The 18,385-nt window shown below is 39.1% G+C and overlaps 1 protein-coding gene across 1 annotated transcript in view; it reads left to right on the forward strand.

Moving 5' to 3' along the window:
- The first annotated feature begins 229 nt into the window (after window positions 1-229).
- HTRA3 (HtrA serine peptidase 3) overlaps window positions 230-18,385 on the forward strand; it is a 148,119-nt gene continuing 129,963 nt past the window's right edge. The window contains exon 1 of the mRNA XM_053704174.1: window positions 230-871. Within this exon, the coding sequence (XP_053560149.1) occupies window positions 472-871 (400 nt within the window). The 5' untranslated portion in view covers window positions 230-471. The remainder of the gene's footprint in view (window positions 872-18,385) is intronic.

Consider the following 18,385-nt stretch of genomic DNA (forward strand, 5'->3'; position numbering starts at 1 on the left):
GTGCTAACACAGTCAAATCATATATGCTCAAAGAGAGAGCAGTGGAGTGTGAGGCACACGGTACATAAGGACAAAGCGCTCTGGTGTATTGGTACATGACAGACACACTGGAGGGGTCGTTTTCTTTGCCAGACAGAGTCCCTCCTAGTGGGCTGGACCTGAAGAGATTCCAGGAATGACTTCCCAGCCCATGTAAGCCCCTTAGTCACCCCCTCCCATGACTATTGTATATTAGAGTCTGCAGGTCCTGTAGCTGCATTATTAATGTACTCTACCTCTTGTAGTGAGTGAGGCAGGCTGATGGTTTAGCAAGACATCCTTACCCTGCTCACTTGCCTGTGTCTGTGCACCCTAGGCTGTCTGTGCGAGACTTATCTGGGGACAAACTAACCCAGCAAGTACAGACTGGATCTATGTCCCCCTTATCTGTGAACTGAGATACAAGAAGCTACTTTTGATCGATCACTAAGGATGAAGTTCAGCCATTTCTGTTCCCTCCTTCCTCTCCTGCTACTGAGCCGGGCATCAGCTAACTGCCCAGCACGCTGTGATGTGTCTAGGTGCCCCAGCCCCATTTGCCCCAGTGGGTATGTCCCGGACAAATGCAACTGCTGCCTGATTTGTGCTGCGGGGGAAGGCGACTCCTGTGGACGGGAGGGGGATCCACCGTGCGGGGACAGCCTGCTCTGCAAACCCCCTCCTGGTATGAGAGGGGTGAAGGGGACCTGCCAGTGTAAGCACAACTACAAAGTATGTGCCAACGATGGGATAACCTATGACAACTTGTGCCAGCTGAAGGTGTCCAGCCGTCGAGCTCTGCAGCAGGGGCTCCCCCCGGTGGTGCAGGTGCAGAAGGGAGCCTGCCAATCGGGTAAGCATGGCATTAAGGCTATGGGCACTCACTGACAATGCAGTTACATATTACTCAGTAAATATGCTGTTTATTCAGTTACTAACCCCATGGCAGCCAGAGAGGTTCGCAATATATAAAAATGCACAGACTAATAATACTGAACTAGAAAATACACTCAGTAATATGAATCAAGTAGGACGATTTGTTCACATTAATTAAATATAAATATAACCTGTAAAATTAAACACAGTAAAGGTTATACTCTTATTTACCCTTGGGATTAATAGATTCCTAAAAATTTGAAGCTTTATTCCAGAGCATAATTTAATAGTATCTTCTAGGATTCTGTCCATCCTTTTCTTAGTTTTAACTCACAAACTCTTAACTCTCTGCCATTTATTCATCTTCCAGACACAATTTCTTAGTGACTCATTCACATTTAAATATACACAGCCAGAGAACAGTTACATAGGATGTAAATTGTAAACACAAGGGCAGCTATATAGCCTGTAACCCCTCATTATGCAAACACTACAAACAGACAGAAGCAATACACAGTGAAACCATAGATCTTCAAGACTGTCTCAAGCCAAAAAGTTGACTGAAAATGAATGAGCCATATATGTAAAAAACATGAAAAGGGTTAAATATATCCTTAAATTGCTGCAAGGAGCTGGGAGCCACTAATATCAGGGTTAAATTTAGCATTTTTCAAACTGGCAGCAGTCCCACATTCCAATGCATATAAAAAAATAATACGAAATGAAAAGCCATAGTAGTGATGTAGTGTCAAGGAGTGTAGAATGTTTTGGAGAAGATGTGATATCTTGCTGTAGCTGCATTTTAAAGTTTAATTATGCATAGAAAAACAACTTGCTATATACTTTCATTCTTTATTTAAAATGATCAGAACTGGATGTACACGATGCAATCTCAATGCTAACTCTGCTACATATTTGTTTTTGCAAACATAATGACTGTAGGTATACTTTTCTACTCTGGGAACATGCCCAGATTGGCTCCTACAAAGGAAATTAGTGGGTAGAGTTTGGTTATTGAAAAAATACTGCAGCAAAAGTTTTTTTTTTATGTTTTGATTCTTGTCTGATAGGCTATATGATTGCAATACACCAGAAATGTCATGTAATTAATTATCAGGTGTTTTATTTCCCTTTATCTATATGACTGTCATAACAGGAAAAGCTAGGTAAACATCATCAGAACTAATAGGACTAGGAGGCTGTTTATAGGTGATTTGGAGGGATCTTATGGATTTCAAAGAAACAAAAGATACAACAGTTACACGCAAGTGAAAAGGGGTTTATCGCTCGTGCGTCAAGTTTTCAGCTCGTATTACAAGTTGAAAGTAAACTCGATCGCTTGAGAGCAATTGAAGTTATTGCTCGTCAGACAAGCACAACCTCAGATCTCTGATTAACTGTTTGGCAAAACAAAAAAGTGTCACAAAACACATAAAAATACAGTATAGTTACGCTCATAACAATACCTAAACAACAGCAACAAAAAATATTGCACAAAAAAGTGTTAAGGGATCAAAGATATGATTTCTCAGGTGTTAGAAAAAAAGGCAGGTAAAGGGCTTTAACATAGACATACATATACATGTCTAAATATGTATGTGTATATTTATATTTATATGTGTATATATGTATTTACAGACATATATACACATATAAACACACAAATACATATGTACACACATAGGAGATATATAAAAGTGGTATATATATATATATATTTATTTATATGTGTATATATGTATTTACAGACATATATACACATATAAACACATAAATACATATGTACACACATAGGAGATATATAAAAGTGGTATATATATATATATATTTATTTATATGTGTATATATGTATTTACAGACATATATACACATATAAACACATAAATACATATGTACACACATAGGAGATATATAAAAGTGCATTGGAGCCCTTTTCAATTAAGTAGATGAAAACATGTAAAAACATATTTATGCAATATTAATTTTTAATAAAGTGTTATACTGTGTATTAACCGTAAATATTTCACATTCCAATGTTCTGCACATAGCAGAATATGTTTTATGTATTTTTAAATATATATATATATATATATATATATATATATATATATATATATATATATAAACATATATAGAACAAATGGAGTAGAATGAAGGGCACTCTCAGGATTTGTTTGTATTTGTAAATCAAAGTAGTTTATTCATAGTATCAAAGCTTTTGCAAAAGCTCTGGTGAAATTGCTGTCAGGCGTGTGGGTCTGCTGAGATATTATCCGTCTTGAGGAAGGCTTCTGTTAAAGCCGAAACGTTGACTATGAAGAATTGTTGATACTATGAATAATACAAACAAATCCTGAGAGTGCCCTTCATTCTACTCCATTTGTTCTATATGTTCCTTTAAGGACTGCACCCAGGTGTTTGAGTATCACCTAAGGTTTGAGTGCTGGACAATTTGCTATTTTATATATATATATATGTATTTAGGAATAAATGGAACATATTGTTCTATGTGAAGAACACTGCAATGTGAAATATTAATATTTTCATGTTGGGTTAGCGCACATGAGAATATGCGATCGGGTTTGCGCGAGAGTAGAATGTTAAGTTTTGTTTACACTTTTTTTGCTCCATTGACTTTTATGGGGGAATAGGTTATTGCGCGTGCAATATTCTAAGTTAGGCTTTTTACGCCTGCCAGGTTAGTGCGCAAGCGAAAACAGTTTACTTTCAACTTTTTATACAAATGCGCCTACTTCTAACGGAGTTAATGCTCCACTTGTAATCTGGCCCAATGTGTTTCCATTGACTTGTTTAGACGTGTTTTTCCACTCCAACACTTGCAGGGGCAGCCCTCATGGAATTGTATAAAAAAGGCAGCTGTCCCTACGAGTGGCGAGATGTCCCCCATACAGTGCACTGTACCTTAAAATTGCTGTTATTTTCGTATGCAAAGGTTTTCCTTTCAGAATTATTAGCGCTTTGAGTATTTTGATAAAAGCTTGCCACCTTTTAAGTTGCAAGAAAAAACAGTGAGACCTGTAGGGCGAAAATGTTTACAGAATTACGCTGGGATTTTAAGAGACAATTTCATATACGCCCATGGAATGCCCATGTTTAGACTATTTTATCAAAAAACAATTACGTTTTTGTATTTCGTACTTGTACCAAATAATTTCTATGTACTTTTTGCACGTTCAATTTATACTGTACGGAGCCCCAGAAGTGTCACACAAGATTTGTTTTATAAATCGTGCGCACATTTTGCTAAATCGTGAGCACATTTTGCTAAATCCTGAGCACATTTTACTAAATCGTGAGCACATTTTGCTAAATTGTGCACACGATTTAGCTAAATTGTGCGCAAGATTTAGCTAAATCGTGAGCATTATTTATAATCATGCTATGCCACCTTAATCACCCTGCTCACAAGCTACACTTTGAGTTTCAGTTCAGTCTATGGGGCCGATATATCAAGCTCCGTATGGAGCTTGATGCCCCTGTTTCCGCGCGAGCTTTTAGGCTTGCCGGAAACAGAAGTTATGAAGCAGCGGTCTAAAGTCCACTGCTCCAAAACAGAAATCATCCTATACGATCAGGTTGATTGACACCCCCTGCTAGCGGGCAATTGGCCGCAAATCTGCAGGGGGCGGCATTGCACAAACAGTTCACAAGAACTGCTGGTGCAATGATAAATGCCAACAGCGTATGCTGTCTGCCTTTATCAATGTGCAATGGACATAATACGCTACATCGTATCATGTCCGTCCGCACTTTCATAAATCTACCCCAATGTGTCAGAGTCAGACTGGAGACTCAGTACAGACAGACTGGTAAGTAACTGCACCTTAGCTTCAGTCACATGGTTTTCTAAAAGCCCAATGTTATCAATACGTTATGTGACAAACAGTACATTTAACATAAAGCATATTTATCCTTTCACAATACAATGCAATTATATTCAAATTATTGGAGGTGAAATAGGTGTACATTAATTATATTATATTTTAAGTATATATCGAACAGAAATTAGTGAATTATTCAGGTTAAAAACTGGTTTCTCAAAACAAAACATTTGTGCTCCCTGTAAAAAATGATGAATTGTACAATTTCAAATGCATATTTTTCTGTCATTTCTCTATAAAATATTGTCACAGTCTTTTTTAACCCCTTAACGACCAAGGACGTACGCCACACGTCCTCAAAAAAAATACACTTAATGACCGAGGACGTGTGGCGTACGTCCTTGGTCTGGAAAGCAGCTGGAAGCGATCCTGCTCGCTTCCAGCTGCTTTCCGGTTATTGCAGTGATGCCTCGATATGGAGGCATCCTGCAATAACCCCCCTTGGCCATCCGATGCAGAGAGAGCCACTCTGTGGCCCTCTCTGCACCGGACATCGATGGTCGGTATCGTTGGTGGGTGGGAGCTTACGTGGGAGGCGGGTGGGCGGCCATCGATGTTGTGTATGGAGGGGAGGGGGGCGGGATCGGGGGCGGGACCCACGGGGGCGCGCGCGTGTACGGGGGTTGGAGGGCGGGCGCGTGCACGGGGCGGGAGCGGGTGGGAACCGCTACACTACAGAAAAACATAAAGTAAAAAGTAAACAAAAAAAATAAAGTTTAAACTTTATAAATATAATCTAAGGGATCTGGAAGGGGTGGGGGGTTGGTCTTGGTGGGGGGGAAAGCTACACTACAGAAAATGGCTTTTTTTTTTAATAAAATGGCAAAATTTTTGCAAAACTGGGTACTGGCAGTAAATATGCTTTTTTTTTTTTTTTAAATGGCCAAATACTTTTTATTTTAGTACTGGCAGAGTTTCTGCCAGTACTTAAGATGGCGGGGACAATTGTGGGGTGGGGGATGGAAGAGAGCTGTTTGGGAGGGATCAGGGGGTCTGATGTTTCAGGTGGGAGGCTGAGCTCTACACTAAAGATAAAATTAACCCTGCAAGCTCCCTACAAGCTACATAATTAACCCCTTCACTGCTAGCCATAATACACGTGTGATGCGCAGCGGCATTTAGAGGCCTTCTAATTACCAAAAAGCAATGCCAAAGCCATATATGTCTGCTATTTCTGAACAAAGGGGATCCCAGAGAAGCATTTACAACCATTTGTGCCATAATTGCACAAGCTGTTTGTAAATAATTTCAGTGAGAAACCTAAAATTGAGAAAAATTTAACTTTTTTTTTAATTTGATCGCATTTGCCGGTGAAATGGTGGCATAAAATATACCAAAATTGGCCTAGATCAATACTTGGGGTTGTCTACTACACTACACTAAAGCTAAAACTATCCCAAAAAGCTCCCTACATGCTCCCTAATTAACCCCTTCACTGCTGGGCATAATACACGTGTGGTGCGCAGTGGCATTTAGCGGCCTTCTAATTACCAAAAAGCAACGCCAAAGTCATATATGTCTGCTATTTCTGAACAAAGGGGATCCCAGATAAGAATTTACAACAATTTATGCCATAATTGCACAAGCTGTTTGTAAATAATTTAAGTTAGAAACCAAAAGTTTGTGAAAAAATTTGTGAAAAGTGAACGATTTTTTGTATTTGATTGCATTTGGCGGTGAAATGGTGGCATGAAATATACCAAAATGGGCCTAGATCAATACTTTGGGTTGTCTACTAAAAAAAAATATATACATGTCAATGGATATTCAGAGATTCCTGAAAGATATCAGTGTTCTAATGTAACTAATTTTGAAAAGAAATGGTTTGGAAATAGCAAAGTGCTACTTGTATTTATGGCCCTATAGTTTACAGAAAAAGCAAAGAACATGTAAACATTGGGTATTTCTAAATTCAGGACAAAATTTAGAAACTATTTAGCATGGGTGTTTTTTTGTGGTTGTAGATGTGTAACAGATTTTGGGGGTCAAAGTTAGAAAAAGTGTGTTTTTTTCCATTTTTTCCTCATATTTTATAATTTTTTTTATAGTAAATTATAAGATATGATGAAAATAATGGTATCTTTAGAAAGTCCATTTAATGGCGAGAAAAACGGTATATAATATGTGTGGGTACAGTAAATGAGTAAGAGGAAAATTACAGCTAAACACAAACACCTCAAAAATGTAAAAATAGCCTTGGTCCCAAACGGACAGGAAATGGAAAAGTGCTGTGGTCATTAAGGGGTTAAGCAGGGTAATGTTGGCAATTCATTTTTTATTAATACTATGGAAACATCCAATTTGATTCTACTACCTAAAGAAAAAACTGGCAGTGAAAACTATACACATTTTCATAATTCTCTGTGCACAATAGAATCCAGGAAAGCCTGTGTTATTGTACACGCAAGGCTGTACATTGCAAAGCTTATCCAAAAGAAAGGAATTGGATCCTGGATAGCTGCAAAATGTGTTGTTTACATTGAGATTATCTGTCTGAGTACAGTGTAAAGTTTAAAGGGACAGTCTACTTCAAATGTTTTATTGTGTAAAAAGATAGCGCCTTTACTACCCATTCCCCAGCATTGCACATTCAACATGGTTATGTTAATATAATTTATAAGAACTAAAATCTATAGCATTTTATAAGTTTTTTACAGCAAGACAAAAGCTAGTTAAAGTTGTCAGTATATGGCCGGGTTATAATACAATATATTTAATAATTATTCATTAAAACAAACCCCCAATAAAATGTGTATACCAAGACAATAAAATTAATGTAAATTCCTGAATTCTTTTTATTAGTTAATATTTATAGACACATTGAAATATATTTGTAGAAAACTAAATCTGAATCAAATTATACACGTTTAAATTAATATAATATGCTATACAAATATCATAAAATGTACCTTTAGAACTAGCCTTATTCACAATTGAGTTTCATTAAAATATCACAATAAGATAGCAAGATGTAAGCCACTAACATTCAGAATTATACTTTAACAGTGCTTAATTAAACAGTAGAACAATATACACTCTAATTAAAAACACCAGGAGTTATATATATTCTTAATGTAAACAGTCAGTTTAAATGCCAATTTATCTATGTTGAAATAAGTTCTTATTTACCTACAGTTAAGACAATTCTAAAATATATTTGTATATTTGCAAAGATAAATTACTTAGCATACAAAAGACAAGCTTAACACTGTACAGAACTATGAAACACAAGGTTAAAATACAATTTGTTCTTTTAGACCTGCTATTACAGCAACAATGGATGTTTTTTTTAGATATTACCTATACTTAGCAACCTCCTATACTTTACCAAAAATAACCAAATCAACATTCAGCTTCCAATATTTCTCAACATGTCCAATTTCACCTCAGAATACAAAAAGGGAGTATTTTGCATGTGGAGAATAAGGGTAGCTATTAGCTTAATAGTAACAGTGTTCCAGCAGCAAATTTTTATCAGTTACAAGTTTAGCAGACAAGACCAGCCAGCAGCAGTCAAAGTTTTGCAGCCAAGTTCTTAGCAAAAGTTAGCCCCTTTCTCTCTCTATGCTTGGGGTTAAATCATGTGATATAACTCCACCCCTTTTTGTTATGTACCATCATTGGTGAATTGGTTTGGGAGGCCCTTTGAAGCTGAACATCTCATTGGACCCCTAGAAATGCATGGTTGCTTAGGGAAACACATTTTTAACAGTCAAATCTTTTGGCTGTAATTCTCGCATCGCAACACCAGGGGCAGCAGACAGACAAACAGTTCATTTTAATTGTTTCTATACAGTAAAAACATTTCTTTAAAAATGTTCATTTAAAATGCCATAATTTCTTTATATTAATAAGTTACATGTTCAAATACACATGGTCACACAGTATCCTTTTCCTAATCATTTTAAAACCACATGTGAATGTATTTCACTTATAATGTATAAAAACAGAATTTATGCTTACCTGATAAATTACTTTCTCCAACGGTGTGTCCGGTCCACGGCGTCATCCTTACTTGTGGGATATTCTCTTCCCCAACAGGAAATGGCAAAGAGTCCCAGCAAAGCTGGTCACATGATCCCTCCTAGGCTCCGCCCACCCCAGTCATTCGACCGACGGACAGGAGGAAATATATATAGGAGAAACCATATGGTACCGTGGTGACTGTAGTTAGAGAAAATAATTCATCAGACCTGATTAAAAAACCAGGGCGGGCCGTGGACCGGACACACCGTTGGAGAAAGTAATTTATCAGGTAAGCATAAATTCTGTTTTCTCCAACATTGGTGTGTCCGGTCCACGGCGTCATCCTTACTTGTGGGAACCAATACCAAAGCTTTAGGACACGGATGAAGGGAGGGAGCAAATCAGGTCACCTAAACGGAAGGCACCACAGCTTGCAAAACCTTTCTCCCAAAAATAGCCTCCGAAGAAGCAAAAGTATCAAATTTGTAAAATTTGGCAAAAGTGTGCAGTGAAGACCAAGTCGCTGCCTTACATATCTGGTCAACAGAAGCCTCGTTCTTGAAGGCCCATGTGGAAGCCACAGCCCTAGTGGAGTGAGCTGTGATTCTTTCAGGAGGCTGCCGTCCGGCAGTCTCATAAGCCAATCGGATAATGCTTTTAAGCCAAAAGGAAAGAGAGGTAGAAGTCGCTTTTTGACCTCTCCTTTTACCAGAATAAACAACAAACAAGGAAGATGTTTGTCTGAAATCTTTAGTAGCCTCTAAATAGAATTTTAGAGCACGGACAATGTCCAAATTGTGTAACAAACGTTCCTTCTTTGAAACTGGATTCGGACACAAAGAAGGTACAACTATCTCCTGGTTAATATTTTTGTTAGAAACAACTTTAGGAAGAAAACCAGGCTTAGTACGCAAAACCACCTTATCTGCATGGAACACCAGATAAGGAGGAGAACACTGCAGAGCAGATAACTCTGAAACTCTTCTAGCAGAAGAAATTGCAACCAAAAACAAAACTTTCCAAGATAGTAACTTAATATCTATGGAATGTAAGGGTTCAAACGGAACCCCTTGAAGAACTGAAAGAACTAGATTTAGACTCCAGGGAGGAGTCAAAGGTCTGTAAACAGGCTTGATCCTAACCAGAGCCTGAACAAATGCTTGAACATCTGGCACAGCTGCCAGTCTTTTGTGTAGTAAGACAGATAAAGCAGAGATCTGTCCCTTTAGAGAACTTGCAGATAATCCTTTCTCCAAACCTTCTTGAAGAAAGGAGAGAATTTTAGGAATTTTTATCTTATTCCATGGGAATCCTTTGGATTCACACCAACAGATATATTTTTTCCATATTTTATGGTAAATCTTTCTAGTTACAGGTTTTCTGGCCTGAACCAGAGTATCTATCACCGAATCTGAAAACCCACGCTTTGATAGAATCAAGCGTTCAATCTCCAAGCCGTCAGTTGGAGGGAGACCAGATTTGGGTGTTCGAATGGACCTTGAACAAGAAGGTCCTGTCTCAAAGGTAGCTTCCATGGTGGAGCCGATGACATATTCACCAGGTCTGCATACCAAGTCCTGCGTGGCCACGCAGGAGCTATCAAGATCACCGAGGCCCTCTCCTGATTGATCCTGGCTACCAGCCTGGGAATGAGAGGAAACGGTGGGAATACGTAAGCTAGGTTGAAAGTCCAAGGTGCTACTAGTGCATCTACTAGAGTCGCCTTGAGATCCCTGGATCTGGACCCGTAGCAAGGAACCTTGAAGTTCTGATGAGACGCCATCAGATCCATGTCTGGAATGCCCCATAATTGAGTTATTTGGGCAAAGATTTCCGGATGGAGTTCCCACTCCCCCGGATGAAATGTCTGACGACTCAGAAAATCCGCTTCCCAATTTTCCACTCCTGGGATGTGGATCGCAGACAAGTGGCAGGAGTGATCCTCCGCCCATTGAATTATTTTGGTCACTTCTTTCATCGCCAGGGAACTCTTTGTTCCCCCTTGATGACTGATATAAGCAACAGTCGTCATGTTGTCTGATTGGAACCTTATGAATTTGGCCTTTGCTAGTTGAGGCCAAGCTCTGAGAGCATTGAATATCGCTCTCAGTTCCAGAATGTTTATCGGGAGAAGAGACTCTTCCCGAGACCATAGACCCTGAGCTTTCAGGGATTCCCAGACCGCACCCCAGCCCACTAGACTGGCGTCGGTCGTGACAATGACCCACTCTGGCCTGCGGAAGCTCATTCCCTGGGGCAGATGGTCCAGGGTCAGCCACCAACGGAGTGAATCTCTGGTCTTTTGATCTACTTGAATCATTGGAGACAAGTCTGTATAATCCCCATTCCACTGTTTGAGCATGCACAGTTGTAATGGTCTTAGATGAATTCGTGCAAAAGGAACTATGTCCATTGTTGCAACCATCAATCCTATTACTTCCATGCACTGCGCTATGGAAGGACGAGGAACAGAATGAAGCACTTGACAAGAGCTTAGAAGTTTTGATTTTCTGACCTCTGTCAGAAAAATCCTCATTTCTAAGGAATCTATTATTGTTCCCAAGAAGGGAACTCTTGTTGACGGGGACAGAGAACTCTTTTCTTTGTTCACCTTCCATCCGTGAGATGTGAGAAAGGCTAGAACGATGTCCGTATGAGCCTTTGCCTTTGACAGGGACGACGCTTGTATTAGAATGTCGTCCAAGTAAGGTACTACTGCAATGCCCCTTGGTCTTAGAACCGCTAGAAGGGACCCTAGCACCTTTGTGAAAATCCTTGGAGCAGTGGCTAATCCGAATGGAAGAGCCACAAACTGGTAATGTTTGTCCAGAAAAGCGAACCTTAGGAACTGATGATGTTCCTTGTGGATAGGGATATGTAGGTACGCATCCTTTAGATCCACGGTAGTCATAAATTGACTTTCCTGGATGGTGGGTAGAATCGTTCGAATAGTTTCCATTTTGAACGATGGTACCCTGAGAAATTTGTTTAGGATCTTCAAATCCAAAATTGGTCTGAACGTTCCCTCTTTTTTGGGAACTACGAACAGATTGGAATAAAATCCCATTCCTTGTTCCTTTATTGGAACTGGGTGTATCACTCCCATCTTTAACAGGTCTTCTACACAATGTAAGAATGCCTGTCTCTTTATTTGGTTTGAGGATAAGTGAGACTTGTGGAACCTTCCCCTTGGAGGTAGTTCCTTGAATTCCAGGAGATAACCTTGAGAAACTATTTCTAGTGCCCAAGGATCCTGAACATCTCTTGCCCAAGCCTGAGCAAAGAGAGAGAGTCTGCCCCCCACCAGATCCGGTCCCGGATCGGGGGCTACTCCTTCATGCTGTTTTGTTAGCAGTGGCAGGCTTCTTGGCCTGCTTACCCTTGTTCCAGCCTTGCATTGGTTTCCAGGCTGGTTTGGGTTGTGAGGCATTACCGTCTTGCTTAGAGGATGCAGAATTAGAGGCTGGTCCATTTCTGCGAAAGGGACGAAAATTAGGTTTATTTTTAGCCTTAAAAGACCTATCCTGTGGAAGGGCGTGGCCCTTTCCCCCAGTGATGTCTGAAATAATCTCTTTCAAATCAGGTCCAAATAAAGTTTTACCTTTGAAAGGAATGTTAAGCAATTTTGTCTTGGATGACACATCCGCTGACCAAGACTTTAGCCAAAGCGCTCTGCGTGCCACGATAGCAAACCCTGAATTTTTCGCCGCTAATTTTGCTAATTGCAAAGCGGCATCTAAAATAAAAGAGTTAGCCAATTTAAGTGCGTGAACTCTGTCCATAACCTCCTCATATGGAGTTTCTCTACTGAGCGACTTTTCTAGTTCCTCGAACCAGAACCACGCTGCTGTAGTGACAGGAACAATGCATGAAATTGGTTGTAGAAGGTAGCCTTGCTGTACAAAAATCTTTTTAAGCAAACCTTCCAATTTTTTATCCATAGGATGTTTGAAAGCACAACTATCTTCAATAGGAATAGTAGTGCGTTTGTTTAGAGTAGAAACTGCCCCCTCGACCTTGGGGACTGTCTGCCATAAGTCCTTTCTGGGGTCGACCATAGGAAATAATTTCTTAAATATAGGGGGAGGAACAAAAGGTATGCCAGGCTTTTCCCACTCTTTATTTACTATGTCCGCCACCCGCTTGGGTATAGGAAAAGCGTTGGGGGGCACCGGAACCTCTAGGAACCTGTCCATCTTGCATAATTTCTCTGGAATGACCAAATTGTCACAATCATCCAGAGTAGATAACACCTCCTTAAGCAGTACGCGGAGATGTTCTAATTTAAATTTAAATGTCACAACATCAGGTTCAGCTTGATGAGAAATTTTTCCTGAATCTGAAATTTCTCCCTCAGACAAAACCTCCCTCATGGCCCCTTCAGATTGGTGTGAGGGTATGACAGAACAATTATCATCAGCGTCCTCTTGCTCTTCAGTGTTTAAAACAGAGCAATCGCGCTTTCTCTGATAAGTAGGCATTTTGGATAAAAGATTTGCTATGGAGTTATCCATTACAGCCGTTAATTGTTGCATGGTAATAAGTATTGGTGCACTAGATGTACTAGGGGCCTCCTGCATGGGCAAAACTGGTGTAGACACAGTAGGAGATGATGTAGTATCATGTTTACTCCCCTCATTTGAGGAATCATCTTGGGCAATATCATTATTTGTGGCAGTACTGTCCTTACTTTGTTTGGACGCTATGGCACAATTATCACATAAATTTAAATGGGGAGACACATTGGCTTTCATACATATAGAACATAGCTTATCTGAAGGTACAGACATGTTAAACAGGCTTAAACTTGTCAACAAAGCACAAAAAACGTTTTAAAATAAAACCGTTACTGTCACTTTAAATTTCAAACAGAAAACACTTTATTACTGAATATGTGAAAAAGTATGAAGGAATTGTTCAAAAATTACCAAAATTTCACCACAGTGTCTTAAAGCCTTGAAAGTATTGCACACCACATTTCAGAGCTTTAACCCTTAAAATAACGGAACCGGAGCCGTTTTTCAATTTAACCCCTATACAGTCCCAGATATAGTCTTTGCTAAGACCCAACCAAGCCCTGAGGGGAATACGATACCAAATGACGCCTTCTAAAAGCTTTTTCAGAGATTCTTAGATCCTCACACATGCATCTGCATGCCCTGCTCTCAAAAAAACAACTGCGCATTAATGGCGCGAAAATGAGGCTCAGTCTATGACTAGAAAGGCCCCCTGACTGAAAAAGGTGTCCAATACAGTGCCTGCCGTTTTATAAACGTTCCCCAAGATTATAAATGCCAATTGTTAGCCTAAATCTTAATAATATGCACAAATAAAGCAATCGATTTAGCCCATAAAAATGTCTACCAGTTTTTTAGCCCATAATAAGCCCTTTATTCTGTTTGTTTTTGACTAAGAAAATGGCTTACCGGTCCCCATGAGGGGAAATGACAGCCTTCCAGCATTACACAGTCTTGTTAGAAATATGGCTAGTCATACCTTAAGCAGAAAAGTCTGCTAACTGTTTCCCCCAACTGAAGTTACTTCATCTCAACAGTCCTATGTGGAAACAGCAATCGATTTTAGTTACTGTCTGCTAAAATCATCTTCCTCTTACAAACAGAAATCTTCATCCTTTTCTGTTTCAGAGTAAATAGTACATACCAGCACTATTTTAAAATAACAAACACTTGATAGAAGAATAAAAACTACATTTAAACACCAAAAAACTCTTAACCATCTCCGTGGAGATGTTGCCTGTGCAACGGCAAAGAGAATGACTGGGGTGGGCGGAGCCTAGGAGGGATCATGTGACCAGCTTTGCTGGGACTCTTTGCCATTTCCTGTTGGGGAAGAGAATATCCCACAAGTAAGGATGACGCCGTGGACCGGACACACCAATGTTGGAGAAATGCATTTAAACCATATTTTCTATGAAACAATTTAAGGATTATAATATTTTTATCCTGGATTCAATTTCCTTCTTCAGCCATCCGCTCAACATTACATACATGCTTTGAGATCAGCAAATATATGTGGTTTTCACACAATTATATCTACATTGGATAATTATCCCATACATATTAATATTTCATATCTGTATGTTTCTTTTTGAGTGTATAAAACACATAGGATATTATTTAAAATACCAGTTATATGTGTACTTACTAGGTGCCTGAAATGAAAGAAATAATTGTTAGAAATGTTAAACATTCATATATCTATTTGCAATATTTATCAATCTCAGAAAATATTTATCTAATATGAATGTTATTTGTCTCTGCTTCTTAGGTCCACAATCTCCCATATTCATGTGTTTAAAAAAAAATACAGAGGTTAAGACATTTTGAAATTTTTGTCTGAATATTTATTTGAGTATTCCCTTATATGAAGATTATATAGATAATTTCTTTTGCAAGATTTATAATATACAAAATATACATGACCATTTCTTTTGAAGCAATTTTCCTTTCCTTGAAATAACTGATAGCCAAATGTTTTATATGCAGAAGAAAGGGTTAGTGACAATCTGATAGGGATTTTAGCTTCACACCTCAGCAGGATATCTTTGGAAGCAAACCTTTGTTCTCAGATGTGGAATACATAGAGTGTGATGAATGAGCATGCTCAAACTTATTATTTGAGACATTTCATACCTATTTTATCTTATATTATATATATATATATATATGTATTTTCCACTGACATTTACAGATGCCCTGACAATGTGTAACATATAGATTACACTGAGCTGATTCTCGTTGAATCGTGAGTGATCACTGATTGGCTAAATTCAAGTATGCACACACCTCTGAGATAAGGGGGATTGGTGCAAAGCCTTAGATACAAGTTACTCATGGATTATTTAGTATTGTATTGTGAAAGGATAAATATTCTTTATGCTAAATGTACTGTTTGTCACATAACATATTGCTAACATGGGGCTTTTAGAAATCCATGTGACTGAAGCTGAGGTGCACAGTTACTTGCTACCAATTTACCAGTTTGTGCTGAAATTTACTGACAGATAGGGCTTGGTTTATCAATCAAGGGGCGGACAGGGGCATACATATTCATCCTGTCCGCCCCAGCTCTCTTCTGGTGGTGCCTGCAATCCCGCTACCTACCCACACACAGCCAATCACGCACGGGCAGAGGCTGTCAATCTCCCTGGTCGGACAAGGAGAAAAGGGTAGGGAAGTAGCTGTCTCATGGCCGCTGCTTGATAAATCGTAACTGCAGGTTCTCTTGTGAGAACCTGTAGTCATAGGGAGGAGAAGGGCTTCATAAATCAAGCCCATAGTGATGTCCAGTTTATGAACGATGCAGTAGAATTACATAATTAACAAGTGAATAATAAAAAGACAATGCAAAAACACCTACTCTGAATTTCCAGTAAGCAGTAGATATTTTTCTGACAAATAATTTTTTTCTCTCATATTCCAGCCCCCTGTATCATGTGACAGACATCAGCCAATTACAGACTAGTATACGTATACCATGTGAGCTTGGGCACATGCTTAGTAGGATTTTGTTCCCTAGAAAGTGGAAAAATTGAAGTAAATTGGAAAGTGTCTTAAAACTGCATGCTCTGTCTGAATCATAAAAGGTTATTTTGACTTGAGTGTCCCATTTAACTTACTCATTTGCAATGAAACACTCAGTTAACAGTACACTGATTTAAATATCAGGTCACAGCAGTTCTCAATAGACGCCTGCCTTTACCCCAAACTGCACCTTACTATAAATACTCCTCACCATAACTTAACCCGAAGGATCCCTGTTAACCCTAACTGTCCCTAAATCTGGGATAATAATTATTGTGTTAATGTAAATTTATTATAATACCTATTAGGTAAATAAAGTGGGTATCACTTCCCTGTGTATGATCATGGATAACCAGTCTTTTGTCAGATATGCAACTATTAGGCAAATACAACCGTACAAAATGCAGCATACTCTGTTCTATGCACTGTGTTGGAACCCACACAATATATGCAGCACACTCTGTTCTATGCACTGTGTTGGAACCCACACAATATATGCAGCACACTCTGTTCTATGCACCATGTTGTATGTATTTGCCTTGGTTTTTCATATACAACAAAAGACTGCTTATCCATGTGATATGAGTAAGAAATAGATGTAACGCTGCATTGTATGTCAGTACGAGTCGGACAGTGACTCAGGAGTCAGGTATCGGATTGGTGGAGCATCCATAATAGGAGAATCTGCGGCTCGTCCTTCATGCATCACGTGCCCAACAAGTGAACTGATGAATTGGTTCATGAACTGGTTCAGTTAAACAAACCGTCCAAAATGAATTGATTCATCAAGATGAATCAGACTTCCCATACCACTGAACTAAACTGAAAGAACTAGTATCTGGTGGGCGGGAGCTCCTCCTCCTGTAGATAGGTCATCAAAACTAGGGGAGGAGCAGGCTGATCTATAAGGGGGAGAATTCATGCTTAAAGGGACAGTATACACCAATTTTCATATAACTGCATGTAATAGACACTACTATAAAGAAGAACAAGCACAGATACTGATCTAAAATTCCAGTATAAAACCTTTTAAAAACTTACTTAGAAGCTTCAAATTTAGCACTGTTGATGAAATTAGCTGTAACACCCAGTGAAAGGGGCGTGATGCAGATACTCCCCCCCCCTTCCCTGCATATGAAAAGACAGATTAGACAATCAGAAGCCAGCAGTGGTCTGTAAACGCATGTATACATCTGACACATTGGCCCATATTTATCAAGCTCCGAACGGAGCTCGAAGGGCCGTGTTTCTGGTGAGTCTTCAGACTCGCCAGAAACACAAGTTATGAAGCAGCGGTCTAAAGAGTACGATCGGGTTGATTGACAGCTCCCTGCTGGCGGCCGATTGGCCGCGAGTCAGCAGGGGGCAGCGTTGCACCACCTGCTCTTTTGAGCTGCTGGTGCAATGTTAAATGCGGAGAGCGTATTGCTCTCCGCATTTAGCGAGGTCTTGTGGAGCTGATCCGCACTGTCGGATCAGGTCCGCAAGACCTTTGATAAATAGGGGCCTTTGGAGCCTGGGTAGGAGTCTGAAAACCAGCACAATGTTAAAAAATAAGCAAAACTATACATTGTTGCAAAAAACCTCCCAGGTGGACTGTATAAATGGATCATCTACAAAACATTTATGCAAATAAAAATCTAGTGTATAATGTGGAATAGCATTATTATAATTATTTATAAATCGTGTGCACAATTTAGATAGATAGTGAGCACGATTTAGCTAAATCGTGCGCCCGATTTAACAAAATGTGCTCATGATTTAGTAAAATGTGCTCACAATTTATTTATAAAAAAATCTTGTGTGACACCTCTGGGGCTCCGTAATACTGTGCATATTTAATATGACTTATTCCTGTGTAATTTACATGCATTTTTGATAAAATTCGATATTTGGCGAGCACTTTTGTTATGATTTTTGATGTACCTTAACAACACAATTTTTCCTGCGTATTTTTGTGTGAATGGTTCAATGATTCATTTTCTATGATTTTTAAATTACAATTTTCACTGTGCACTTTTGTAATGGATGCATCTCCTTCCTATATGAAAATGCAGTATACGCTCCTTAGCAAGACAG

The sequence above is a fragment of the Bombina bombina genome, chromosome 2 (genome assembly GCF_027579735.1).
Source record: "Bombina bombina isolate aBomBom1 chromosome 2, aBomBom1.pri, whole genome shotgun sequence".
In the NCBI taxonomy this organism is placed as follows: Eukaryota; Metazoa; Chordata; class Amphibia; order Anura; family Bombinatoridae; genus Bombina; species Bombina bombina.